Raw genomic sequence first — 24266 nt, 5'->3', positions numbered from 1 at the left:
AGAATCCGCCTGCAATGGAGGAGACCCTGGTTCAATCTCTGGGTTGGGAAGATGCCCTGGAGAAGGGAATGGCTGCCCACTCCGGTATTCTTGCCTGGGGAATCCCATGGACAGAGATCCTGGTGGGCTACAATCTATGGGGTTGCAGAGTCGGACACGACTGAGCGACTAATACTAATACGTTGGGCTTCCCTGGTAGCTCAGTCGGTAAAGAATCTGCCTGCAGTGCAGGAGACCTGGATTCAATCCCTGGATCACGAATATCCCCTGGAGAAGGAAAGAAGGAAGTGACAACCCACTCCAGTATTCTTGCCTGGAGAATCTCATGGACTGAGGATCCTGGTGGGTCCATGGGGTCGAGAGAGTCAGATACAGCTTAGTGACTAAATCACCACCAAGTGCCTAACATAAACTAAGTTCTCAATAAATCTTATTTTTATCATCAAGCATTTATACCAGGACCTGTGGTAGGTGCTGGGAACTCAGAGTTAGGGTAACTACATGGCTCTATTAACCAGTACAGTCTTGGAAGTCCTATTTTGTACCTTTTATCCTGACATAATTATCAATAGTGTTCCTTTTCGCTCTCAGTAGCTTCCCATTTTGGATGATAAATTTTTTGATCGCCAACTGATAGATGAAGAGGTTAGTGTCATGTGGAGGACCTGGATAGACTTTGTAGCTGAGGTTCCCTAATGTGAAGCAGAATTGTGGTTGGGGTCAAGATAGAGGACTTTCTGGCCCCCGCAGGCATCTCAGCCTTTCCCTTGTCTTCTTATTTGCATTTTTTTCCAACAAGAAATCTACAGTCATCATTAGCTTTGTTCCCCTGCATGTAAAAATGTCTTTTTTCCTATGGTTGCTTTTAAGAATTTTCTCTTTATTACTGATTTTTGAGTAACCTGCTTATGATGTGCCTTGGTATAGTTTTCGTTATGTTTCTTGACTTCGCAGTTGAATTGCGTGGGAAGGGGTCTATGAGTCCAAAGAAGAAAGGATATTTAAAAAAATTTTGAACATTGAACATAGTGAAAACACAGCATATGAAAATTTGTGGGTCACAACTAAAGTACTGTTTAGAGAGAAAACTATCATCATGATATGTCTGAATTTTAAAAGAGTTTAAAATCAATCATCTAAATTTTCACTTTAAGAAAAAAACCCTAAACCTAAATTAATTAAAAGAAAAGATATTATGAGAACAAAACAATAAAATAAAAGGTAGAAAATAGTAAAGAAAACTAACAGAACCCAAGTCTGCTCTTTGAAAAGATTAATAAAATTGATAAACTCCTACTAAGAACAACCAAAAAGAGAAAAGACATATTACCCATATCAGGAGAAAGAGAAGATACTACTTCAGGTGAAATAATAATAAAGGAGTGTTAGTAACAGTTTTTTGTCATTAAATCCAATAAGACAACATGGGCAAATTCTTTGGAAAACTCAACTTTTTCAAAACTGACTCAACAAGAAAAAGAAAAATGTTAAGTGCCTTTATACCTGTTAAAGAAATTGAATTCATAATCAAATACTTTCCTGCAAGGAAAGCTCCAAATCCACATAGTTTCACTCATGAACTCTATCCAGCATTCAAGGATGAAATAATACCATTCTTACACTCAGGAAGATGGAATAGTTTCTAACTCATTGTATAAAGTGAGCATAATCTTGATATCAAAACCTGATGAGAACATTATAAGAAAGGAAAATATCAGAATACCATGAACGTGGATGCAGATTTTTTCTTAAAAATATTTAGCAAATCAAGTCCAGCAGTGTATAGAAAGGATAATTATACCATAACCAAGTAGAATTTATCTCAAAAATGCAAACTGGTTCAACATTTCAAGATCTATCAGTATATTTCACTATACTGGCAGAATATAGGAGAAAAAATGCATCAGTCGATTCAGTAAAAGCATGATTTTTTAAAAAACATCTAAGTAAACTAGAAATCAAAGAAAGCTTTCTTATCCTGGGCATCTACAGAGAACCTGCCAGTATCATCATACTTCATGGTGAAAGCCTGAGTATTTTCCTCTTAAGATTGGAATAAGGCAGGACTTCCCTAATGGTCCAGCTGTTGAGACCCCATGCTTCCACTGCAGGGGGTGCACAGCTTCAGTCCTGGTCAGGGAACTAAGATCCAGCATTCCACTCCATATGGCACCTCCCAAAAAAGATTGGAATAAGGCAAGAATGTTCTCCTTTACTTCTTTTATTCAGCATGGTCCTGGACCTTGTAGCCAGTGAAATAAGACAAGACATACATGTTGGAAATAGAAAGATATATAATGGTCTTTTTTTTTCCTCCTGACATGACTGTCTATGTAGAAAATGCTAAGAAATCTGCAAAAGACAAAAATACCTATTAGAATCAATCAATGATTTTAACAAAGTTGCAGGATACACGTTCAATATGCAAAAGCCAACTGTATGTCTGTATACTACTGCTGCTGCTGCTGCTAAGTCGCTTCAGTCTGTCCGACCCTGTGCGACCCCATAGACGGCAGCCCACCAGGCTCCCCCGCCCCTGGGATTCTCCAGGCAAGAACACGGGAGTGGGGTGCCATTTCCTTCCCCAATGCATGCTACTAGCAGCAAACAATTAGAAAATGAAATTTTCAAACACTGTTAATAACAGTTTCAAAACACATAAAACTTACTACATCAAGAGAATGACAAGATAAGCTACAGACTGGGAGTATATATTTGCAAAGACGTATCAGATAGATGACTGTTATCCAAAATATATAAAGACCTCTTAAAATTTAACAATAAGAAAATGAGCAACCTGACTAATAAATAAAGATCTTAACAGACGCCTCACCGAAGATATATAGATGGCAGATAAGCATATGAAGCAGTGCTCAACATTGTCTGTCATTAGGAAATTGCAAATTAAATCTACAAAATCCTATCATGACACACCTGTATGAGAATAGTGAGGAGCCAAGGCACTGACAATACCAAATGTTGGCAAGGATGTAGAGCAACAGGAGCTTGCATTCATTGCTGGTCACAACGCAAGATGCTGCAGCCACTTTGGAAGATAGTTTTTTTACAAAACGAAACATACTCTTACCATGCAGTTCAGCAGTCATCCTCCAAATGAGCTCAAAACTATGTCCACACAAAAACCTGCACGTGGATGTTTACAGCAGCATTATTCATAATTGCCAAAACTTAGACACAACCAAGATGTCCTTCAGTAGGTGAACAGGTAAATAAGCTGTAGTACATCCACAGGATGGCATCTTACTAGTCAGTGTTAAAAAGAAATGAACTATCAAGCCATGAGAAGACGTGGAGGAAACTTAAATGCATAGTTGTACATTTTAAAAATTAAAGAGTCTATTTTGAAAAGACTACATAGTGTATGATTCCAACTCTGTGATCTTGTAGTTAAGGCAAAACTATGGAGATGGTAAATTCCATTGGTTGCTGGAATTAGTGGAAAGGGGATGAGTCGGTGGAGCACAGAGGTTTCTCAGGACCGTGAAGCTACTCTATATGATTCTGTCACGGTGGACACACGTGATGCATTTGTCCAAACCTATCAAATGTACAATATCAAAAACAAACCATAGTGTGAACTATGGACTTTGGATGATAGTTCTTGGTCACCGTAGGTTCATCGAGTGCAATTAATGAGCTGCTCTGGTCTGGGATTTTGAAGTGGGAGACTGGGAATGTGCTCGGTGAGGAAGTCCATGAGAATTCTCTGTACTTTCTGCTTTGTTTTGCTTTGAACCTAAAACTTCTCTTTAAAAGTCTATTAAAAAAGAAAACTTCTATAAAGCTACAGTTATCAAGATGGAGTGGCACAGACATAGGCTAGATATATAGATCAAAGGGATAGAATTGAGAGTCCCGGAATAAACCCATACATCTATCTTGAACTGGTTTTCTGCAAAGGCACCAAGACTATTCAAGAGGAAGGATCCCTCCTCTTGAGGGCAATGAGATGAACTTGTACCAAAACATCTCAAAAAAACTATATGAAGTGCTGAAATGGGGACTGTTGGAATTCACAGAGAGGAGGGGTGACCTTAGGCTGGATGGTCAGGGGCTTCCCAGTGTAGATATTTCCTGATACTTTCATCAAAGAAGGAAGGGACGGGGACGTACATTTCAGACCACGAAGGATGAGAACTTTAAGAAAAGTCACATGATGCATCGCTATCGTCCCTGTCTGTTTCTGTGATTTTTCCTGTGGTCCTGCGTCTAACACAGGGCCTGGTGAACAGACAAGCCATGATCTCTGAATCCCCAGGGAGATGAGGTGACTTTGCCCCTTTATAAGGGGGATCCCTAGATCAGGGAACCCACCAGCCTCTTGTAGTAACGAATGTTCCCTTTGTTCCTGAGCTGGAAATGGTCATAAGCATTGGGGCCTCAGAGCTGGAGTCGCTGGGAACTCCACCCACTTGGAAGGGCGAGGAGCCGAACTCTTGGGTTACAGATGTGCCCCAGCTGGGTCTGGGGCCCTCCCCTCTCCCTCCCCAGTGTTTATTGCTGCTCAGCCCTACCCAGGGAGAGCTGCCGAATCAGCTTTCTCTGGCCGGGGCTGGCTCTTGGAGCCGAGCTGTCCTGTATCTCTCTCACTATCCACCCCTTAGATAAACAGCCTGGCGTCCTCCACACGCTGCAGAGCTCTGATGTGGTTGCTCAGGGCTTCCTCAGCCAAACACTCTTGCTCTGAGAGGGACCCTGGCAACGGGCCCTGCTTTTCCTCCAGCCCAAGTCAGGCCCTTGCTGGAGTGACAGGAGAATCCACTTCCTGCCCAAAAAGGTGGCCGCAGCAGTATTCTCTGAGGGGCGGAGCTTCCTTCCTCATGGCCCACACACCCAGGCTTCCTCCCCAGGGAAGGTCTGGGCAGCTTCTTCATCAGACAGCCCCCCTCAGCTTTCCTTTCTTGTGACTTTTCTCTATCAGACCCCTGTCCTGCAAATTAGACACCCACCAGGTTATACAACTCTGCTTCCCCGGTAGCTCAGAGGTAAAGAATCCTCCTGCAAAGCAGATATGGGTTCAATCTCTAGGTGGGAAGATTCCCTGGAGAAGGAAATGGCAACCCTCTCCAGTATTCTTGCCTGGGAAATCCCATGGGCAGAGGAGCCTGGAGGGCTAAGTCCAGGGGTGGCAAAAGAGTCGAACATGACTTAGCGACTAAACAACAGGTTATCGAACCCACTTTGCAGCCCACCTGACCCCAGGTGGGGGGACATTCACCTTGTGTATTACACATGATGGCAGATATTCATCCCCAGCCCTGATGTGCTGTGCACGGGCCACGCCAATGCCCGGTGAGGTCTTGCAAGCCCCCCATACTGAGTAAACTCGGCTGGCTGCCTGTATTTGGTTTACTCTGGAGTCTGAGCCAGGGGATTTGCTTTCTTTGAAAGGTGACCTGTAGGCAGAGAAAATGTCACCAGCATCTGGTTAGCAGTGCGTCGCCTTCCTGTGGCCAGTAAGCCCTGGAGAAGACCAGGAGGACAGATGCCGAGGCTGAGCAGTGGTGGTGTGATCAGATGACAGGTGTCGCTGGGATCCGTACCTGAGAGCGGCAGGTCAGCTGGGTGCTTACAGCTCTGGGGAGGGCCCACTGACCCAGTACGTTAATTATATGGGCTTGTCTTGGCCTCAGAGGGACCCAGATTAAGACAGAGTTGGGGGAAGCGGAAAAGCTGTAACAGAAGGAGGAGGTGGGAGAGAGGCCGGCTGCCTAGCATCCTCAAGAGGCCTTCTGAGGGAAAATTCAAATCTGTGGGGCTATCAGATGATCCCTGCCTTCCAGGAGGCACATGAACCCAGGGGGAGAGGTCAGGCTGCTCTTGGCAAGGAAGACACAGGGAACATGACCATCGCTCTGCCAAAACAGAGCTGGCCTCACCTCCTACAGGAAGTCTTCCCTGACCTCTCCCTTCAGGTCCCACAGGATGCTGTTCATACATTCTCACCATTCCCCATCACTCCAGAACTTGCTTGTCTGTCTCTAGCACCAGGACAAAGCTTCACAGACCTCTGGGCAGAGCCCAGGAAACTGCATTTTTAATAGACTCCTCCCTCCACCAGGGCGTCGGGTTTGAACAGACTTTAAGCTATGCTTTGAGAATCATCTTGCTCTAGAGCAGCCTGTCCATAGTATATAATGTAATATCAATATAATATCCAAATATAATATCAACCATATGTAGAATTTAAATTCTTCTAGTAGCTATGTAAAAGCATAAAACAGGTGAAATTGTTTTAAGCGTATTTTTATTTAACCTTTCATATCCAGAATATTATCATTTCAACATACGATCAGTACAGACATTGTTAATGAGATATTTCACTTGTTTTGTTTTGTACTACGTCTTTGAAAGCTGGCACATATTTTATACTTACAGGGCATCTCAATTTGGATGGGCCGTATTTCAACAGCCACATGTGGGTGGTGACTGCAACATGAGACAGCTCTAGAGCTTTGTTGCTGAATGTGACCGTGGGCCAGCAGTTTCGGCCTCACCTGAGCTTGGTAGAAATGGAGGATCTCGGGCCCCTACCTGGGCCCACTGAATCAGCACCTGCTTTTTAACATGTTGGCAGAGGTGCTTTGTATGTGTGTTGAAGGCAGTGAAGCCCTGCTCTAGATCGAGACCATGAGCTCCTTGGTGTAGAAACTGTGATGTAACTCATCTCTAGCACCTCACAGAGGGCTGGCATATAGAAGGCACACAGCAAATGTTTTGAGAGGAAAGGAAGAACCGTGTGAATCTTCCCCTGCCCACCTCTCTTGGCACCACCTTCCCTATGCATTGTTGGTGAGAATCTCAGAATCCTAGGTCTGAAAAAGAATTTAGCAGTCAGCGAACAAATGTAGATCAGAGCAGATAAGCAACTTAAAGTTTCTGTAGCCTAACTCCTGCAAGCCTCAAAGAGACAGGGCAATTTGGGCAAGTCTCTTGGCTTGCCAGGCACAGCAAGCCTCCCTCTTTCAGGTTAAAAGTGATCTGATGAGGGCAAATTACTCTACACCAGGCCCTGAGCCGGGCCTGCCTTTCTCCCCATCCTGTCTGTGCCATTTCTCAGAAATCCTATGAAGCTGCTGCTCAGAGGCCCCAGGCCTGGCCTATAGCACGTCAGTTATATCCATCTATTTATCCTCAGTCTTCTTCCAGAAGAGATTTAAGGCACCTATAGATTTGCATAGATTTCAATGAGATGAAACAAAGGATAGAAGAAGTATTAAGGTGTACATAGGTACATGGAAAGGATGTTCACTCTGGTGTTACATATAAGTAGTGAATACCCAACAGTAGTTGTTGTTCGATCACTCAGTCGTGTCCGACTCTTTTCGACCCCATGGACTACAGCACGCCAGGCTCCCCGGTCATTCACTATCTCCTGCAGTTTGCTCAAGTTCATGTCCATTGAGTCCGTGATGCTATCTAACCATCTCATCCAACAGTAGAGTGTAGGTAAGTCAACCATGGCCCATTCAAACATCGAAATTCTATGTCACAATGAAGAATGCTAATATGGAAATAATCCTGACATGAGACAATGCCATTACAGAGTATAATGCATGGATGAGCTTATTTTATCTACATGCACATCTGGAAAGGATATATAGCCCAAATATTAATGTTGCTTTTTCAGGGGGAAGGATAGTGAGTGACTCTTGCTCTCTTTTTTTATCTACTGCTTCTGTCGGTTCAGTTCAGTCGCTCAGTCATGTCTGACTCTTTATGACCCCATGGACTGCAGCATGCCAGGCTTCCTATCTGTCACCAGCTCCCGGAGCTTGCTCAAACTCACGTCCATCGAGTTGGTGATGCCATTCAACCATCTCATCCTCGGTCGTCCCATTTCTCCTCCTGCCTTCAATCTTTCCCAGCATCAGGGTCTTTTCCAATGAGTCAGTCTAATTACTGCTTCTGTAATTTCTAGTTTTTTCCCTCAATGAATATGAATTACTTGTGTAATACAGAAAAAAAATTACAAAGTAGAAGATGGCTGAGGGGATGGGGAGAGAAAAAAGTAAGAGTTCTACTCCATGTAGAATTTATTTGAAAATCTATTAATTTAAAAAATCCTAAGTACAAGTTTATAGTGTTAGGTCTGTTGTCTGTATTTGCACGTAGCAGGCAACTATTAAATGGTAGAGAGGTGGACTTACAACATTGGGGTTTGAAAACCCATGAGCCAGCTTTTGTTGAATTGTAGTCTGTGTTCAGGGAAGTGAAAGTTAATAACGGTGCAGTAGTTGTGTTGTTTTGAACGGAATCCAACAACGACCCACCCTCCACGTGTGGGCTCGAAATAGCCTGTGTGTGTTGGATTATGGCTGTGTAAGAGAGGATCCTAAAATCATGCGTTAGAACTGGGCAGGCAGGTGGCTAGATGGGAATATGCACACACGGGCATGTGTGCACACATACACGCATGCACACATACCACGCACACGTCAAATCTAGCGTAGGACCACATGTCACCACCTCCAAGGCAGCAGTTCGGTCCCAGTTGACTCCTAAGTGATCTGTTTCCCCAGTGTGGCCCCTTCACTTCCCTGTAGCTCCAGCCGTCCTCTGCATGATCCGCCTCTGCCTGGATGCCATTACCTGTACCTCCAGCCCTGCGCACTCCTCTCCAGCCTCCACTCCACTGGCTCTTCCCCTGCCTGGACCATTCTCCCCCTCCACTGTGGCTCGATTCCTCTCCATCAGGTCTCTGCCAAATTCCCATCTGATTTGTGAGGCTTCCCTCACCACGCTATATAAAATCACTGTTTCTTCCTGTTCTGCCCCACCACCTTATCCTACTTCATTTTTCTTTATAGCACGTATCCCCACAACATAGCACATATTTGGTTACTGTGTGGTCTCACCAACTAGAATATAAACTCCCTGAGGGCAGGAACTTCATCTCTTTACTGCCGATTTTTATAAGTGCCCAGTGCTCTAAGGAGACGCTCAATAAATATTAATTAATATTAGAAAGAAGGGATGAACTTTCAGTCATCATGTGAGGGATCTTCCTCATTTTACCGATGAGGCAAAAGCTTGCAGCCTGGCCCAGGGTCACGCAGCTGGGACAGTGGGTTGGGTCCGGCTCTCCACTCTGCTCCACCTCCCACCCTCCCTTGCCTTGGAAGGGAGGCTAACCACACACACACGCGCGCGCACACACACACAGGGGCCGTGGCTTCGTCCATCCCGTCTCCTGTGTGTTTTTCCAGTTTATACAGAATTTCAGCCCAGCATAGCGGAAGAAAAAACAGCTGTTCTTCCAGAACCCTGGAAGCTCTTCCAATGGGTCTGTCCCTGGAAAAACAGCAGCGACCTCAGGGTGGGAAGGTAGGAGACGGAGGAGGGGACAAGAGGCTAGACTTGGTTTTGCAATTAAAATAACATCTGGGTCTGTTTCTGCAGAGTGGTTCTGGAAGGTGGGTGGTCTGTCTGATGTATCAGGTGGGGCCTTCCGCATCCTGGCCCAGGGTGGGGGGGGGATGGGTTGGATGACTAAAGAGCTCACCCAACATATGACATGTGAAAAAACTGGGTCCACAGAAGCCTCTGGAAATCCCACCTGCAGCCTGGCCTGAAATCTTGCTGGCCCCTACCCCGGCCTCCCTCCGGGGCATCTCCGGATACCTCCCCTCCTGCACCCTCAGGCCTCCTTGAGATGGTTCAGGCACCCACTTTGATGCACAGAGAGCTCTGCCTGTGCGCACTCATGCCCCATGTGGTTTGTTAATCATCTGTGAAATGAGGGATTTGAGGCGTCGCTCATCCGTGTGAGGGCGGTGGGGCCGGGAGCAGTGGAGCGAAGTCGGGGAAGCGGAGTAGTACCAGTCTTCTGAATCCTATCCCTCTGTCTGGCTTCTCAGATGCAGCTTTTGGATAAGTTTCCCATCGAAGGTGGCCAGAAGGACCCCAAGCAGAGAATCATCCCCTTCCTCCCAGGTAAGCTTGGGATGGTCCCTGCTGATGGGATGGGGGTACCCTGGAGAGGGGCATTCTCTAGGCCAAGAAAAGGTTGGCAATTCCACCAGAATTCTGGCTCAGGGTGGGCCTAGCAACCTGCATGTTAACAACCCCCAGGGGATCGGAAGTCCCTGATTTTGAAGGCCATTGTCTTCACAGGGGCCTCTCCTACGTCTGCTGGCCCCGGACTGTGTAACCTATGAGGAGCTTCTCAGCTCTGGGACTTTGGTGTCCTTTTTACAAAAAGCATAGAGAGCTCAAGTTCTCCCATGAAAGGATGAAAATCTGCAGACTGAACTCTCCACTGGCTCCCGTTGTAATCACAGATAACCTTAAATTGAGCACACTTTCCCTCCCACCCTGTTCGAGTCCTCCTGGCACGGTTATCCAGCAAGGCCCTGCCAGCTTACATAACTCAGCCTGTGAGCTGACAGAGAGAGGATTTGAACCCAGGTTTGTCTGGTCATAAAGGCCGTTAACCATCACACCGTTTTGGAGCATGTTCAAGGCAATTGATTATGTTGTGTAATCAAGAGGGACCCTTCTCAGGGTGTCATAACCTGCTATTACTGTGATGTCTTCAACTGGTATAGGAATATATAGCTTACAAAGTGCTTTTAAATTTGTGATCATATACAAATCTCCAAACTGAAGCCTGCATTATAATTTCTGCTTGAGGGATGAAGATGCTGGGGTTCAGAGATGTTAAGTAACTGACCATCAAAGTGGCAGAGCTGAGGTGTGAGCTTGGTCTCCTGCCCCAAACTGGGCTCTTTGCCCTGAACTGCATGGGTGGTACTGCCTGCTGGCTCTCCGATGCCCTGTCTTTCCCCAGGCTGGTGGGCTGGGCTGGTTCCTGGGGAGCTGCCCTCCAGTGGTCTTCACCCTCCATGCCCTCCCGGGGCCAGCCTCCAGGATGACAGGGATCAGTGGGGCCATTGCAAGTAGCGGGTCTGCGTCTCATTAATCCCTGGCACGTGGCCCGCCTGTGGTTAGTACCTGCTTGTTGACTTGAAAACCTACTGTGTGACAGCTCCCCCAGAGAGTGGTTCTTCTCTAAGAAGTGTACCCCCATCCTCAAAATCAGTGAAAGACAAAAGCAGGCATTGTTGCCTGCCCTCCCCGCCTAATGCTAAAGCTGTAGAGAATTGATTTACTTACAAAAAAAGAACTTCTAATCCCTACAGAACAGACAAGATGAGAACGAGTCAGTGAGGGTGTCAGGAATCTCAGCCCTGGGCCCCTTCCATGGAGGCAGGAGACTGCCTCCATTCCCCAGCCCAGGAGTTAACATGGGGGACTTTTGCACCCTGCTTGGCTTTCCGCTGAGCCTCGAGGGGATTGGAACATCCAACACCCAGGTTTGTAGGGACCTTAGATGTTGCTCCCGTACAGTCAGATTCTCCACCCACCAAGGACCTGGGAGCCCAGCTAGGATGCTGTGGACACAAGTGTCCGAGAGCCTAGGAAGCCAGTGCTGGGCCCTGTTGCTGAGTGGACCCAGCTTCGGGGTATGAAGGCTACCTGTTTATCAAGAAGAACCAGTTTCTCCCCTACTTGTGGCCAGTGATCCAAGGAGAAAGCACGTCACTGTTATTACTCACTGGGTGTTTATGAGGGGCTCAGCCTGTGCGGGGCCCAGGAATAAGTCTCCAGAGCCAGGGACTGGGGTGGCTGGGTGAATCCAGGGAGATCTGGGTTTGTTTCCTTCATCTAAAGGAACCCTCAAGCTCAGAGAGAGGGAAGGTCTACTTCTTAATCATAGACGTACTTAAGGCAGAATGTGACCCTTCCTATCCCTGAAAAATTCCTTTTTTTTTTTTGGCCATGCCACTCGGCTTGCAGGATCTTAGTTCCCTGACCAGGGATCAAACCCAGGCCCTGGCAGTGAAAGTGCCAAGTCCTAACCACTGGACTGCCAGGGAATTCCCTGAAATTCCAATTTTGACGGAGAAGGAGCTCATTGTGAGCCCAAGGCATCAAAAGCCTCCTGCTGCAGGATAGAGACCTCTCTGAACTTCAGGTTCCTCTTCTAGGATTGGGGTGAAGATCAAAAGAATTCATGTGAAATACTTTGCACAGTGCCTGTCCCATAGTAAATGCTCAATAAATGGCAGCTATTAATTTAAAAGACTTCCCCTCCCTCCTACCCCCACCCCCACCCAAAATATCCAACTCCTGGGAGAAGGCACTGGACTCGGCCAGCCCCCAAGAGAGGATACTGTGCATTGTGTGTGTTATTGTCTAGAGGAGTGAGGTTGACTGGCCCTTCATGCCTACCCCATCCCTCCATCCAGAAGGAAGTTTCCTTTTCTTGTGAGTTTCTGCATTTCTCCCCTTCCTTCAGCGGAGCTCTCTCTCCAGATCTTCCCTTTTGCTCACTTGCTCTCCAGAACTTCAGAATGGACATTTGGAATCCCACCCTCAGATCCCCAGGCCCTGTTACTAGCTTTTCCCTCACTCACTAGGAGCTACCTTAACCCTCTCATACTTGACTCAGTTCTTAGCTTGAAGAGGAAGGAAAAAGATTGAAGGAAAAAAAAAAAAACAAGAGACGCAGAACCAAGCAAGTAAGGGTTGGAGTGGGCCTGGGGGTTCCCAAGCCACCCCACATCCCTGAATCGAAGGAGCTCCCGCAGATATGAGGGCTTCAGAGAAGGGCAGTGATGAATGTTGCCTGCCTTAGATCAGGTTCTGGGAAGCAGAGCCTGAGACGAGGGTTCTTAGGCAAGATGACTTCCGAGGACTGCTCTCAGGTAAACATCCCGGGTCAGTGAGGGGAGCAGCACAGGACAGGGGAAGACAAGGGGCCGAGGTACAGGGTCAGCTAAGTCTGGCCTCAGCCTGATCCTGTGAGGAGCTCTGGAGGGTGGACGGCACCAGAGTTGTCCCATCTTAGGGGACAATGTTTATACTCCCCATAATAGTATACCAGTCACTATGATCATGAGCTGCCCCCTCTCTCAGCAGTGTGAAATGTGGACAGGTGCTCTTGAGGGCTGAGGGTGTGTCCCTACAGAAGCTGTGAGCCCTTAGCCGCCAACACCCACAGAGCGCAGGGTGGGAGCATCAGCTGGTAAGGGGCCCCGGACAGGATGCCTACAGGTAGACTGTATTACCTGACACCAGCTGGAGACCCTGTTCCCACCTCCCTGCCTCTGGAGAGGGCATCTGCAGTCACCTGCTGATTCCTCAGGGTTGAGCCCTGGCGGCGGTGACTCAGCAGAACCTCGGTGCTCAAAGACGCTGAGGTAATCCAGTACTGGGTGCTCCGGCAGGCAGCCCGGGAGGGCAGCAGCTAGGTTCAGGAACAGCTCCGCCAGCACTTTGCCTTGCCTGGAATTTCAGAACAAGGGGAATCCAAGGGCAGGAAGCAGGGCGCTCCTGTGGTCTCCAGAGGTGCCTTGACTTTAGCTTTAGAGGTGACCAGGACGTGATGTGCGTCTCTGCTGCCCAGGCAGGGGCTCTGGGGGTGTCTTTGGAGCATTAGGCCAGCTGCTGTGCTCTGGCTGCAGGCTCCTGTCCAGAGGCTCATAGACCTTTGGTGGTTTAGTCACTAAGTCGTGTCCAACTCTTGTGACCCCATGGATCATAGCCTGCCAGGCTCCTCTGTCCATGGGATTGTCCAGGCAAGAATACTGGAGTGGGTTGCCATCCCCTCCTCCAGGGGATCTTCCCGACGCAGGGATTGAACCCACATCTCTTATGTCTCCTGCTTTGGTAGGCGGGTTCTTTACCACTAGCACCACCTGGGAAGCCCTGTAAAACTCCTAGGCACTCTATATTCCTCCCCTCCAATTCCATGACCAAACCACAGGATAGGTGGCATTAGTCCCAATTTAAGGACAGGTCACATCACTTTCTGTCATCACATAGCCACTGAGCTGTGTTCCCACTGCCCAGCTTCCCCAGTAGTAATATCTTATGTAACAACAGTACATTATCAAACCCAGGAAATTGATGACTCAGTTATCTACAATTACAGACTCCAGAAATTGACTTTTAGTATAATGAGGTAGAGAGGGCTAGTAAGCAAGCATGCCAGCTGATCCTTAGGGAGGAGACAGCAGTTTGACAATTGTCCCTGAGAAGTTCCACTCCCAATCCTGACCTATTGGCATTCGTAACTCTAACAGAAAGCAGGAGTGAACCTTGTTTTATCTTAATGCTTACTCCTAAAAACTTCTGTGTAAATTTTTCTCTTTGGGACAAATCACATCATCTTTTAGGTATCCTAAATGCTATTTTTGTAAAAGAGACACATAATAAACCCTTTTGCAAAGTAGAGAGTGCTTTTTATTAAAGTAATTCTTTTCTTGGTTTATGTATATTTTTATAATTTGGGACTTCTTCTGAGTTTGCTGGAAGCAGGAAACAGACCTGAAACTCATAGATTGGTCAACAGTGTTGACCTCAGTATGAGCAGCACTAGTCCACCAGATTTGAGACTTTAGAGTAAGATCTGGGATTTTACCGTATTTTCAAGCCAATTACATTAGCTTACCCCAGACTCCTGGATGCCAGCAGAAAACACGAGACTCCTGGGTCAGAGACAGGAGGCTTCATGATGGCATTGCAAGCAGCATGAGCAACAGCACATTGGCATCAGCTCCCGTTGCCTCCAAGTCCCATAGGGCATGGCCCCTTGGGCCCAGAACAATGCCTGCACGTGCAATGCATTACATTGTAGGAGAGGAACCAGATCGTAAGGAGCCCACATCTTTTATAAGGGGCAGTAAGCAAACCTACTCCTTTGGCTCTGGAGAGAGACTGTCCCAGTCTCCCAAGGCTCTGTGCAAACCTGCTGATTGCTCCAGAGCAAGACACTGCCTCTGTCTTTTAAAACTGTTTGCTCTACAAGCACCTTTGAAAAGATAATCTAGAACAAAAGGCGGGCAGTGCTTTGTTGACAAGACACAGAAATGCAAGAGAACCAAAGAAAATTGTCTCACAAGTACATCTCTCTGAGGTCTCCTGCTTTGGGGAGGAGTGGACAGAAGTGAAGTTCTTTAGGACACTGGGCCAAGCACGATGGGGTCAGCAGCCTCTCAGGGCAGCCTTCTGTTTACATGGAACTCTCTGCCTTGTTTTAAAAGACTATTGTGGAAAATCCATCTCCTGTTGCCCATTCTGGGATTGGAATAGATTTCCTGTATATCTTGAGTTTGCCAGCCCAAGGAGGCTCTCGGGGAGGAAATGGTCATTACAGAGTGAAATAGAATGTGTAGCTGCTGATGTAAAAAGCAAACCATTGCGACCACGGACCAAGGGGCTTCAGAAGCCAGGCAGCAGAGCAGAAAGAGGTTAACTCGCTTGGCAAAGGCTGTGCGAGGTCTCCTCCCACTTGCAAGCCATCTGTGTCTCTGTACGGCTGGTGCTGGCCTCTGAACTTCCAGAAAGCCCCTTCACCTTCATATCAGAGTCAGTCCCACCCACCAGTATACATACTCCTGAGTTGGCGAGGCGTGGAGAAGCTAGATAGCTTAGGAAGAAAAGTGAGCCTATCACCTTAATCAGAGAGGTGCTGCCAGGCTGCCCGCAGCCTCATGACCTCATGAGCTTAGAGGGGTGTATTTTTAGAAAGCAAGTATGCTTTGTCCTTCGGTACCTGCTCACCAGTTTACATGTTGGCCCCTTAGTAAAGAGGCAGTCTGGAGCCCCAATGCAGGGTAGGTGCTGGGGGAATTGCAAGCACGGGCTCTGAGTCCTTCCTCTCCCTGCCCCCCGAGAGCCCTGTGCAGGAGATCCGGTGTTTGTTCCAGCTCAGAAGGAAGCAAGGGGGAGGGATATGTTTAGCTAGAGCTGGTCTGTGGCTTGGGGAAGAGTCAGCTCTCTCCCTGGGCTGTCGGTGGTTCTGCTGATCCCCAGTAGGCCTGAGAAAACCCTCCCCAAAGGGCCTGGAGGGCTGCGAGGGAATCAGCGGCTCAGAGATGCTGGCAGGTGCTGCAGCCCCCAGGGGAGATGGCCTGAGAGGTTTCTGAGCCCCACCAATGACCTGGGATGGCCGGAAAAGGCAAAGGTTCTATGTGATGCAGAAGGGAAAATAGGGTCTGCTGGTAATGCCAGGGTTTCCAAAAGATCAACAAGATTATAGGCCTGAACAGCACCGTGTGCTGTTTTAAAAGCAACTTTCCTCTACTTCCTCTGGAAGTGCTGGGTCTTCTCTTGCTGTAATTACTGCCCCCACCCCTCAAAATCATCCTGTCACTCTGTAATCTGGGGCAGGTGGTTCCCGGGCCTGTTCTCGGCATCTGATTCTGAACGCTACGTGGAAGAGTGTTCCGAGTTTGTCTCTGCCACAGGTATTAGTTGAGCACCTACTACATGCCAGGCCCAGCTGTAGGCACTGGTGACATAGCCAAGGGCAAGGTAGACTGGGCTGCTGTTCTCAGGAAGCTGTCCTTCCAGAGGGGGAGTCTGGAAGCAAACCAGCGAGCAGTTTCCAATAGTGATAAGAGCCAGAAAGAAGAGCAGCCAGGTCATGCCACTGGGGCTCCATATGTGTACGCATGCTCGGTCACTTTGGTCACGTCCTACTCTTTGTGACTGTATAAACTCCAGGATCCTCTGACAATGGGATTCTCCAGGCAAGAATACTGAAGTGCGTTGCCATGCTCTCCTCCAGGGGATCTTCCCAACCCAGGGATCAAACCCTTGCCTCCTGTGTCTCCTGCATTGCAGGGATTCTCTACCGCTGAGCCACAGGGGAAGCCCTGCCCCTGAGCTTACGTGATCCAAAAAGGCTGCTTTACAGAGGTGACACCTGAACTGAGCCAGACGCGGGCAGATCAGGGCCCCAGGTGCCAGGCTGAGGGGCCAGCAGGCTAAGTGTGACTGAGTGTGGATGTTTAAGAACAGCAGGAAGTGTGTAAAGCAGGTGGAAAGTGTTGGGGTGGAATGGCCACAGTGAACCAGGCAGACAGGAGTTGTGGAACCAAGGATTCTACAGCGTGTCTCCCATGGCAGAGCTGCCCAGGAATGAGAGGGCTCCACACGCGTGTGTCAGCATGTAAGGTCTGCCATGTGGCCCAGTCACAGGCCTCCCAGATCGGTTTTCTCATCTGTCAAATGGGTTAATCACGGTTTGGGACAGTGATGCAAGCATGCAGTGCCTAGAACTCACCGTGTGAACTGCCGAGGGAGAGACTCCAGGGCTCCCAGCCTGCCTCTCCTTCGGGCAGCTCGGCTGCAGGACACGTGGGTTTCCTGTGCGCCACCCTCTGCTCACCCTCCCTCTCTGTGCTGAGTCAGCGCCACAGAGCAGCCCCAGCTGCACTTTCTGCTGCTCCCGCCCTCCCTGCGGTCTCTTGCGAAGCTGCAGAGAGCTCCTTTCTGAAGAGCTGAAGATCCAGATGGTTGATCTGGGCAGAAAGGTGGGAGGAGACTGAGCATCTCTGGACCTGACGCCGGGATAACAGAGCAGGGTCGCGAGCTTCGCGGCAGCCAGGTCTCCCTGGAGGTAATGAGCTTTGGGGAAGGCAGTCACTCAAGGGCCCCTTTTACTTTTAAATGTCAGTGTGGCTCAGGCCCCCTAGTCCTTCCCCCATGCCATTCCCTCATTTCCAGACCAAGGCAGGAGTCAGGTCACTTTGCTACCATGTGCCATGTATCTTCTTGTCCAGAGATAATTCTAGAAGAGAATCAGCCTCTTGAACATCCACCCCAAACCCTCAGCCCCCAGTGGACTGTATCCTGGGGTATCTTCCACAAGAAGCCTCTGATCTAAGCAGAAATGCATTGTTTACATGGTCTCAGTCAGCTTGCCTAATATAATGTGCAGGAAAATGTGCCCTGGGCAGGGAGCCAGAGTCCTGGACTCTACTGTAACTCTTGCTCATCACTGTGGCAACTTGCACACGGAAAACTAGAAGTTTGGTAGAGCAACCCGGGTCATCTTGCATGTTGGCAAAGTCATCAGAGAGATGTGACTTCCAGTCTCCTTGACATTCCTGATCTCCCCACCTCCTCCTCTCTAGAAATAAATGCTGTGCTTACCCCATGCCCAAACATCCTTTTTTGAGGGTCACATCCTTTCACTCCTGCTTAGAGGGCAGTCAGGTGTGCCCTGGGAGTGGCACTATCAGGAAATTCACACTATCAGGAAATGCCAGGTCAGTTACCTGAGCTCAGGTGTGATACAGGTGAGATAGCAAGAGGGCAGCTGAGGTCGGAGAAGAAAGCAGGTGCTGGGCCCCTGGGTGGGTGGATGGGTGGGGGCACCATGAGAAGCCTGGTCATCGAGCCTTCAGTGTGGCTGCCACACCCAGCCAGGCTGTGCCACGGTCCTGGGTCAGCCTGAGGGGTGAGGATTTGTCTTCAGTGTGGTGAGATATCTCTGAAGTTTTTAGGCTGAGGACCCATGATCTGATTTCTGTTTTGAAAGGATTCTCAGCTGAGCATCTGGGATAGACTAGAAGGGAAAAGGAGCGAGCGTGGTGTGGGGAGACCCATGGAGGCTGGATGGGGCCAGCAAGAGAGGAGGCTGGCTTGGCCCAGGCTGGGCAATGGCGTGGAGGGAAGAAAGCCTGAGGTGTATTTCAGAGGAACAGCCAGGAGGCCTCGCTGATGGACTAGAGCTGGGGGTGAGGGAGGGATTGAGAATGGCTGATGACATGCAGGTTGTACTGGGGGCAGCCCAGCCCGAGATGCAGACCCAGTTTTCCCAGGACCTTTCCCCTACCGCGGGCCTTGGACTTCACCCTGGGGTGAAAGGAAGCTTCCCCCACTCTCTGAGCTAGCTGAAGCCTCTGGCATGTATGAAAGATGCTTTGTGCTGGGGAGTCCCACCACCAGCCTCTCTCCCCAGGAGCCTCCAGGCATTAGGCGCTCTGGCTTCTGGGCCCAGGGGTTAGGAGGGGTGGTGGGGTATTGGTGGTGCAGGAGGAACACTGAGGTCCATTGAGAGGGAGCTCAGGGCCCCCCTTCTTAGGAGGTAAGGGTGCTGGTGGCAGATGTCCATGGTGTCCCTGGGCTGACCCCTCCACTGCTTGCTCAAGGTCACCCCAACTGGACCCAGCCCAAGGACAGAGCCCTGAGCCAGAGCTCTTCCCTGGCGAGAACTGAGCTAGCTCTTGGAGAAGCCCCAGGCCCATAGGAACTGATGCCCCATTCATCCAGGGGCCGCCTGGCTCCGAGCTGTGGGCGCTGAGAGCACCCCTCCCCCTTCACCTCCACGGCTGCAAGGACTGGTGTCCACCGTGGAGGCCCCAGGATGCCAGACAGCCCAGCCTCCAGACCACAGTGGGCCTGAGGGACTGGCATGGCCTGAAGGTGAAGTCTGTTCACTTGAATGCACCTTCAGAAAGCTTAGGAGGAAGCGAGGGCACTGCAAGGGGTGGGCACGGGGCTGGCAGCACTAGCCTCTGTCTACCCTTCAGGGGAAGGGAGGGAGGGAGAAGGGCCACGCTTCTATTTCTCCCCAGGCTGGAGCCCAGGGACTGGATTTCCCCTTAATGAGGACGAACGGGGCAGATCTCAGGGAGAATTTCCAAAGCTGCATTGCTGAAGGATATACCGTGTGACTCCTCAGCTCTGCCAGCCTCAGAGCGTGGTGGTTCCAAACACCAGCTTTGGGCTCAAACACCTCTGGGTTCACACCTGGGTGCTTGTTGTCCAAAACTGTGCTTTTTCCATGACGGAGCTGGTGCGTGTTGCATGTCAGTCAGCACTGGAGGCCTCACTTCAACCTCTCCACAGCCTGGCCTGTGATCCAGGGCTAGCCTTATGCTGCATCTCTGCACCTCCCTGGTGACCTTCATCTGTTAAATTCCCCCAGGGCTGTTAAGAGTATCAGATGAAATGTTATCCATGAAGCACACAGCCAGCACTCAATACTTAATGGTGACTTGGTGAGTCCTAGTTTGGGGGGCTCAACACAAAAGGCTGAGCTGTCTCAGCTCCTTTCTAAGAGTGAGGTCTTGCAGGCGGTCTGTGCATTTCAAGGTTTGCTGTTCAAAATGTAGCTGGCAGATCAGCAGCGAAGCTTCATCCGAGACCTCGTTAGATATGCAGAGTCTTGGCTCCATGCCAGACCCACGAAGTTACAGTCTGCATTCTAATGAGATGCACAGGGTATTTGTATGTGTAGGAAAGCTGGAGAAGCACTGTTTTAAGGTCCAGTGGAGCCCTTCGGTAGACTGGCTGATTGTCTTCAGCACTTCCTGGGTGTTTGGTTACATTCAGGCCATTCACATAATATAAACCACTGGCCCTATGTTGGTAAGTCAATTTCTGATCTAAAGTAGAGGTGCATGGGAGACAAGGCATCACACCTGTGAGGGCTGGTTCGTCGATCTCACATACCTATACAGACCTGAATTGCCTGCCTGTTTCTGGGTCCCTGTTGGTTGGGGGTGTATGTCACGGCACAGCCCTCTTCCCCACCCATCACCAGCCTAACCAGAAGGGTGCTCAAGCCCCAGCTACACTTTGTCGTCAGTAAGTCGGAACACTCTCCCCTCCCTTCGAAGATGGGGTGAAGTTTGGGGCCAAGGTGATTGCTAAGGTTTTTGTTTCAAAAGTCTCTCTGGAGATGGGAGATGGGAGAGACTAGCCTAGGAACCGTTCACTGGTGGTTTTGATGATAACATGGTATCTAGAGTCTACATGTACAGTCGTGTTGTACTGTTAGGAGGGGAAAAGGCTTGAGTCTCTTTTAAGGAGTCTCCAGCAAAAAGGTAAAGACAAAAAAAATAATAAAATACAAAAACTTAGATTCTAAAGGAGTATCTTTTGCTCTTCTTTATAAAGCATTTATTGCAGACCTAAATTTTAAAACAAGCCAGAAGAGTGACTGGTAATTTGATGCCTTCTCTGATTGGCAAGTTTTTTTACTCTCAGCTTCTTGTTTCTGATCTGAAAGACGAATTTACAACTTTAATAGTTGGTAATTGATGAAGATGGCTTAAGTAAGATCTCTGTAGTGGGCAGAGCTCTTCTCTCTAAATAGTAAGGCTTGTTGCAGAAGGAGTTCACATGTGAGCCCAGTAGCCCAGGGATGCTAATTGGCTACAGGAGAAAAGTTGCAAACAGCTTTCTGAGGAACTATGTGTAGGCTTAGAACTTTTAACAAAATTAACAGTTGTAACTGAGAGATTTCTATGTAAGGATTATAGCTACTCTTTATTAAGTACATATTTTTGTCAGACTGTGCAAAGGGTTTCATGTGCTTATATTCATCTCTTTGACAACAACCACACTTTGCAGATGAAGGCTCATTGGCTAGAAAGGGTATGCCACCCACACCAGAGTGTTTGCATTTCTTTATATTTTGTTTCAAGTTTCATATTATGGGTTTTTTAAATTATATCAGTTAGAGGTTGATCAGTGTCCTTTTGATAAACTGTTCTGACAGTTAAGGTCTTCTCTAGGTAACACTTTCTCCCTTTTCACTTAACCTACCCAACTTCAACAAGCCACCTAGTGTTCGATGCTGGAATTGCATGCATAGTACCCAGAAGGAATGACTTCTGCCAGCTGGCTTTGTAAACATCAATGTATAAAGTAACCATGTAGTGACAATCGTCACAGATAACTATTTTCCAAACCATGGTTCAACAGGGGACTAAAAATAAGAAAGAAATCCCACTTTATCTTTATTTTTCTATGTAACCCTGAAACCAGGAAGTTTTCGTTTGGAGCACCAAATAGAACCTTAGGAAATGTCACTTGGTTTGACTTGTTCATTCATAAAACTGGGTTAGAAAGAAATTCTGAGCCTGCTTTGCTGTCCACAGTTTCTTGTGCTGTGCCTGATGGCTCTTCCAACATTGAGATGGTTTCCTGTGTATCAGACCTGGCTTTAGTCCCAGCAGTGTGTGACTTAGGGCAAGTCAGAAAATACCTCTGAACTTCAGTTCCTTCTTCCTTGGTCATGGGGATTTTGAAAACTGAAGTTTTTGAAGAGCAGAAACCACGTCTTATTCATTCAGATCCCCCACAACGAGGACAGGTCGTATGTAGCCCCTCGGTAAGCCCGAATTTCTCCACCTGTGAAATTACTGGACTTGATACTGTCTAGGTTTTCTCACACACAGTCTCAACATTTTGTCATCTAATAGCCATTAAGACCAAAGGAACAAGTGCCTAATGGTGAAATATCATGCAAAGGGAAAACATTTTAGAGGAATAGAGGTCTTCTAGGCCCACCTCAAATCCTACTGTGTTGGCAGAATGCGGCTGTCTCTGTATAAGGCCAGCTTTGTGTCCTCCCCCCAACCCCCATTTCCTCTAGAAAGTGTAGAAAGCCCCCTTGTCTTGAATGCTTCCCCATGAAGAGCTCCTGCTGAAAGGCTGCACACACAGCCAAGGCTTTGACCTTCACCTTTGCCCTGACACAACTGGTAAAAGAGTTCTTATCCTCTCCTTTCTGGGGGTGGGGGAGCGGAATCTAGCTAGGGTGAGCAGAAATTCTGTGAAACTATAAATAGAAACATGGCCTATAAATAACGCTGCCCCCAAATATCTGGAGGCACAAACGCTGCCCAGCAGTAGACAGTCACAAATCACGATGGCCTGGAAGTGAGCAAGCCCTGTTTGTCTGCTTGATGTCTCTTGGGATACTTCAGACTTGTTGCTGGGGCCTCGTTTCTCTTTCTGGGCTCTAGAAATGCCCTCATTGTTTGCTGCCCTGGTACCCGTCTTCTGCTAAATCTTTTTTTGTGACCAGGCGCATTCAATGAAGCAAAGTAACAGTGCCTGGAGTCAGACCTGGCTTTAGCTCCAGGACTATGTGACTTGGGCAAAGTCAGAAGATACCTCTGAGCTTCAGTTTCTTCAGATCTTCCCTGGGTTGGAAAGATCCCCTGGAGAAGGGAACGGCTGCCCACTCCAGTATTCTGGCCTGGAGAATTCCATGGACTGTATAGAATTCTGTAGAATGTATAGAACTGCATGGAATGTCGCAAAGAATCAGACTCCACTGAGCGACTTTCAATTTTGCTTTGTGAGTGTTTTTAACATAAATAAAAGAAAAAGAAACAAAGCCTACACTTCTTAAAAAACGCAAAATGGAATGGACAAAGGAGGAAATAAGTAGAAAAAACACCAAACCAGAAATCCAGTGTTAATTCTCAACCCAAGCCTGCCTCAACTTACATATGTGACAAAGATCAAAACCACCAGCTCTTTGAGCCTCTTTAGATCTGTAAAGTAAGTTAGATTAGCTCAGTGCTTCTAAGCCTAAAAGGTACATGAGATTCACTTGTGTGTGTGGTGGGTGGGGAGGGGGCACATGGGGAGGGTGTTTATTTAAAATGCAGACTTTTACCCCTCTCTCTAATTCAGAGGGTCTGGGTAAACCCCAGGAATCTGCATTTATAGTCAATACCCCTAATATCTCTGATTCAGGTAACCCAGGGACTCTCATTCTCTCAAAAGTAGTGCCAGGCCCTGTATCAGTAACCTACTGCTGCATAACAAATATAACTCCCCCAAATTTAGCAGCATAAAACAATAAACACTTATTATCTCACACAGTTTCTAAGGCCAGGGATTCAGAAATGGCTTAGGTGTATGGTTTTGACCTGGGCTCTCTCATGACGTTTTTAGTCAAGATGTCATCTGAAGGCTTGACTGGGGCCGGAAGATCCACTGGCAAGGTGGCTTACTTCAGACTGCAGACTGGTGGCCTGCAGACGGGTGCTGGCTGTTGACAGGAGGCCTCAGTCCCTTCCTAGGTCCACCTCTGCTTGAGTGTCCTACAATGCAACAGCTGTCTTTTCACAGTGTGAGTGACCCCAGAGCAAGATCAAGAAGGAAGACACAGTGCCTTTTCTAACCTAGTCTTGGGAGTCACACCATCATTTCCAAAGTGTCCTATTGGCCCCACAGGTTGGCCCTCTTCACTGTGGGAGGGGACGATACAAGGCGTGAGGACCAGGAGGCCAGAGTCACCGGGGACTACCTTGAAGGCAGACTGCCACACGCTCCTTTGAGTCCTCAGTTCTGTGAGACGGTGTCAATGGTGGCAGCGCTTGTTGTTGGGTTAGGATTGGGGTAAAAATTGGAAGTAGGAAAAACAGCTGAGCTGGGGACTCTGGGGAATGTAAATTTTAAGTGCGGACTCTACAAAGTCCACCCTGGAACCAGGCTGCCAGCCCAAGTCCTGCCGAGTCCCAGCCTGGCTGCTAACTTGCTCTGTGAAGTCAAGCAAGACATGGCCCTCTTTGTGCTCAGCCTAGACCTCAGAAAGTGAGGGAGCTGGACACAGTGACCTCCAGGATCTCCTGGTTTTACCCCCCAGGATCCATTTGGATTGTGGTAGGTACAGATACTGGTGAGAACACAGG

At 48.3% G+C, this 24266-nt stretch overlaps 1 protein-coding gene and 1 non-coding gene across 4 annotated transcripts in view; one reads left to right on the top strand and one right to left on the bottom strand.

The window, feature by feature from the left end:
• Positions 1–24266, top strand: part of SH3PXD2A (SH3 and PX domains 2A) — a 248259-nt gene that overhangs the window by 86776 nt on the left and 137217 nt on the right. For 2 of the 3 annotated variants that reach the window (XM_055560250.1, XM_055560251.1), the window contains exon 3: positions 9882–9957. In XM_055560250.1, coding sequence (XP_055416225.1) covers positions 9882–9957 — 76 coding nt within the window. Of the gene's footprint in view, positions 1–9198; positions 9349–9881; positions 9958–24266 lie in introns of those variants that run through there. The other variant, XM_055560252.1, reaches the window with a different exon arrangement.
• On the bottom strand, positions 11832–11903 carry TRNAE-UUC (transfer RNA glutamic acid (anticodon UUC)). The gene has a single exon. It is a non-coding gene; the product is annotated as a tRNA-Glu (tRNA).

This window comes from Bubalus kerabau, chromosome 22 (assembly GCF_029407905.1).
Source record: "Bubalus kerabau isolate K-KA32 ecotype Philippines breed swamp buffalo chromosome 22, PCC_UOA_SB_1v2, whole genome shotgun sequence".
Lineage (NCBI taxonomy): Eukaryota > Metazoa > Chordata > Mammalia > Artiodactyla > Bovidae > Bubalus > Bubalus kerabau.
The sequence above is the reverse complement of the archived record's forward strand: the minus strand, read 5'-3'. Positions and strand labels throughout refer to the sequence as shown.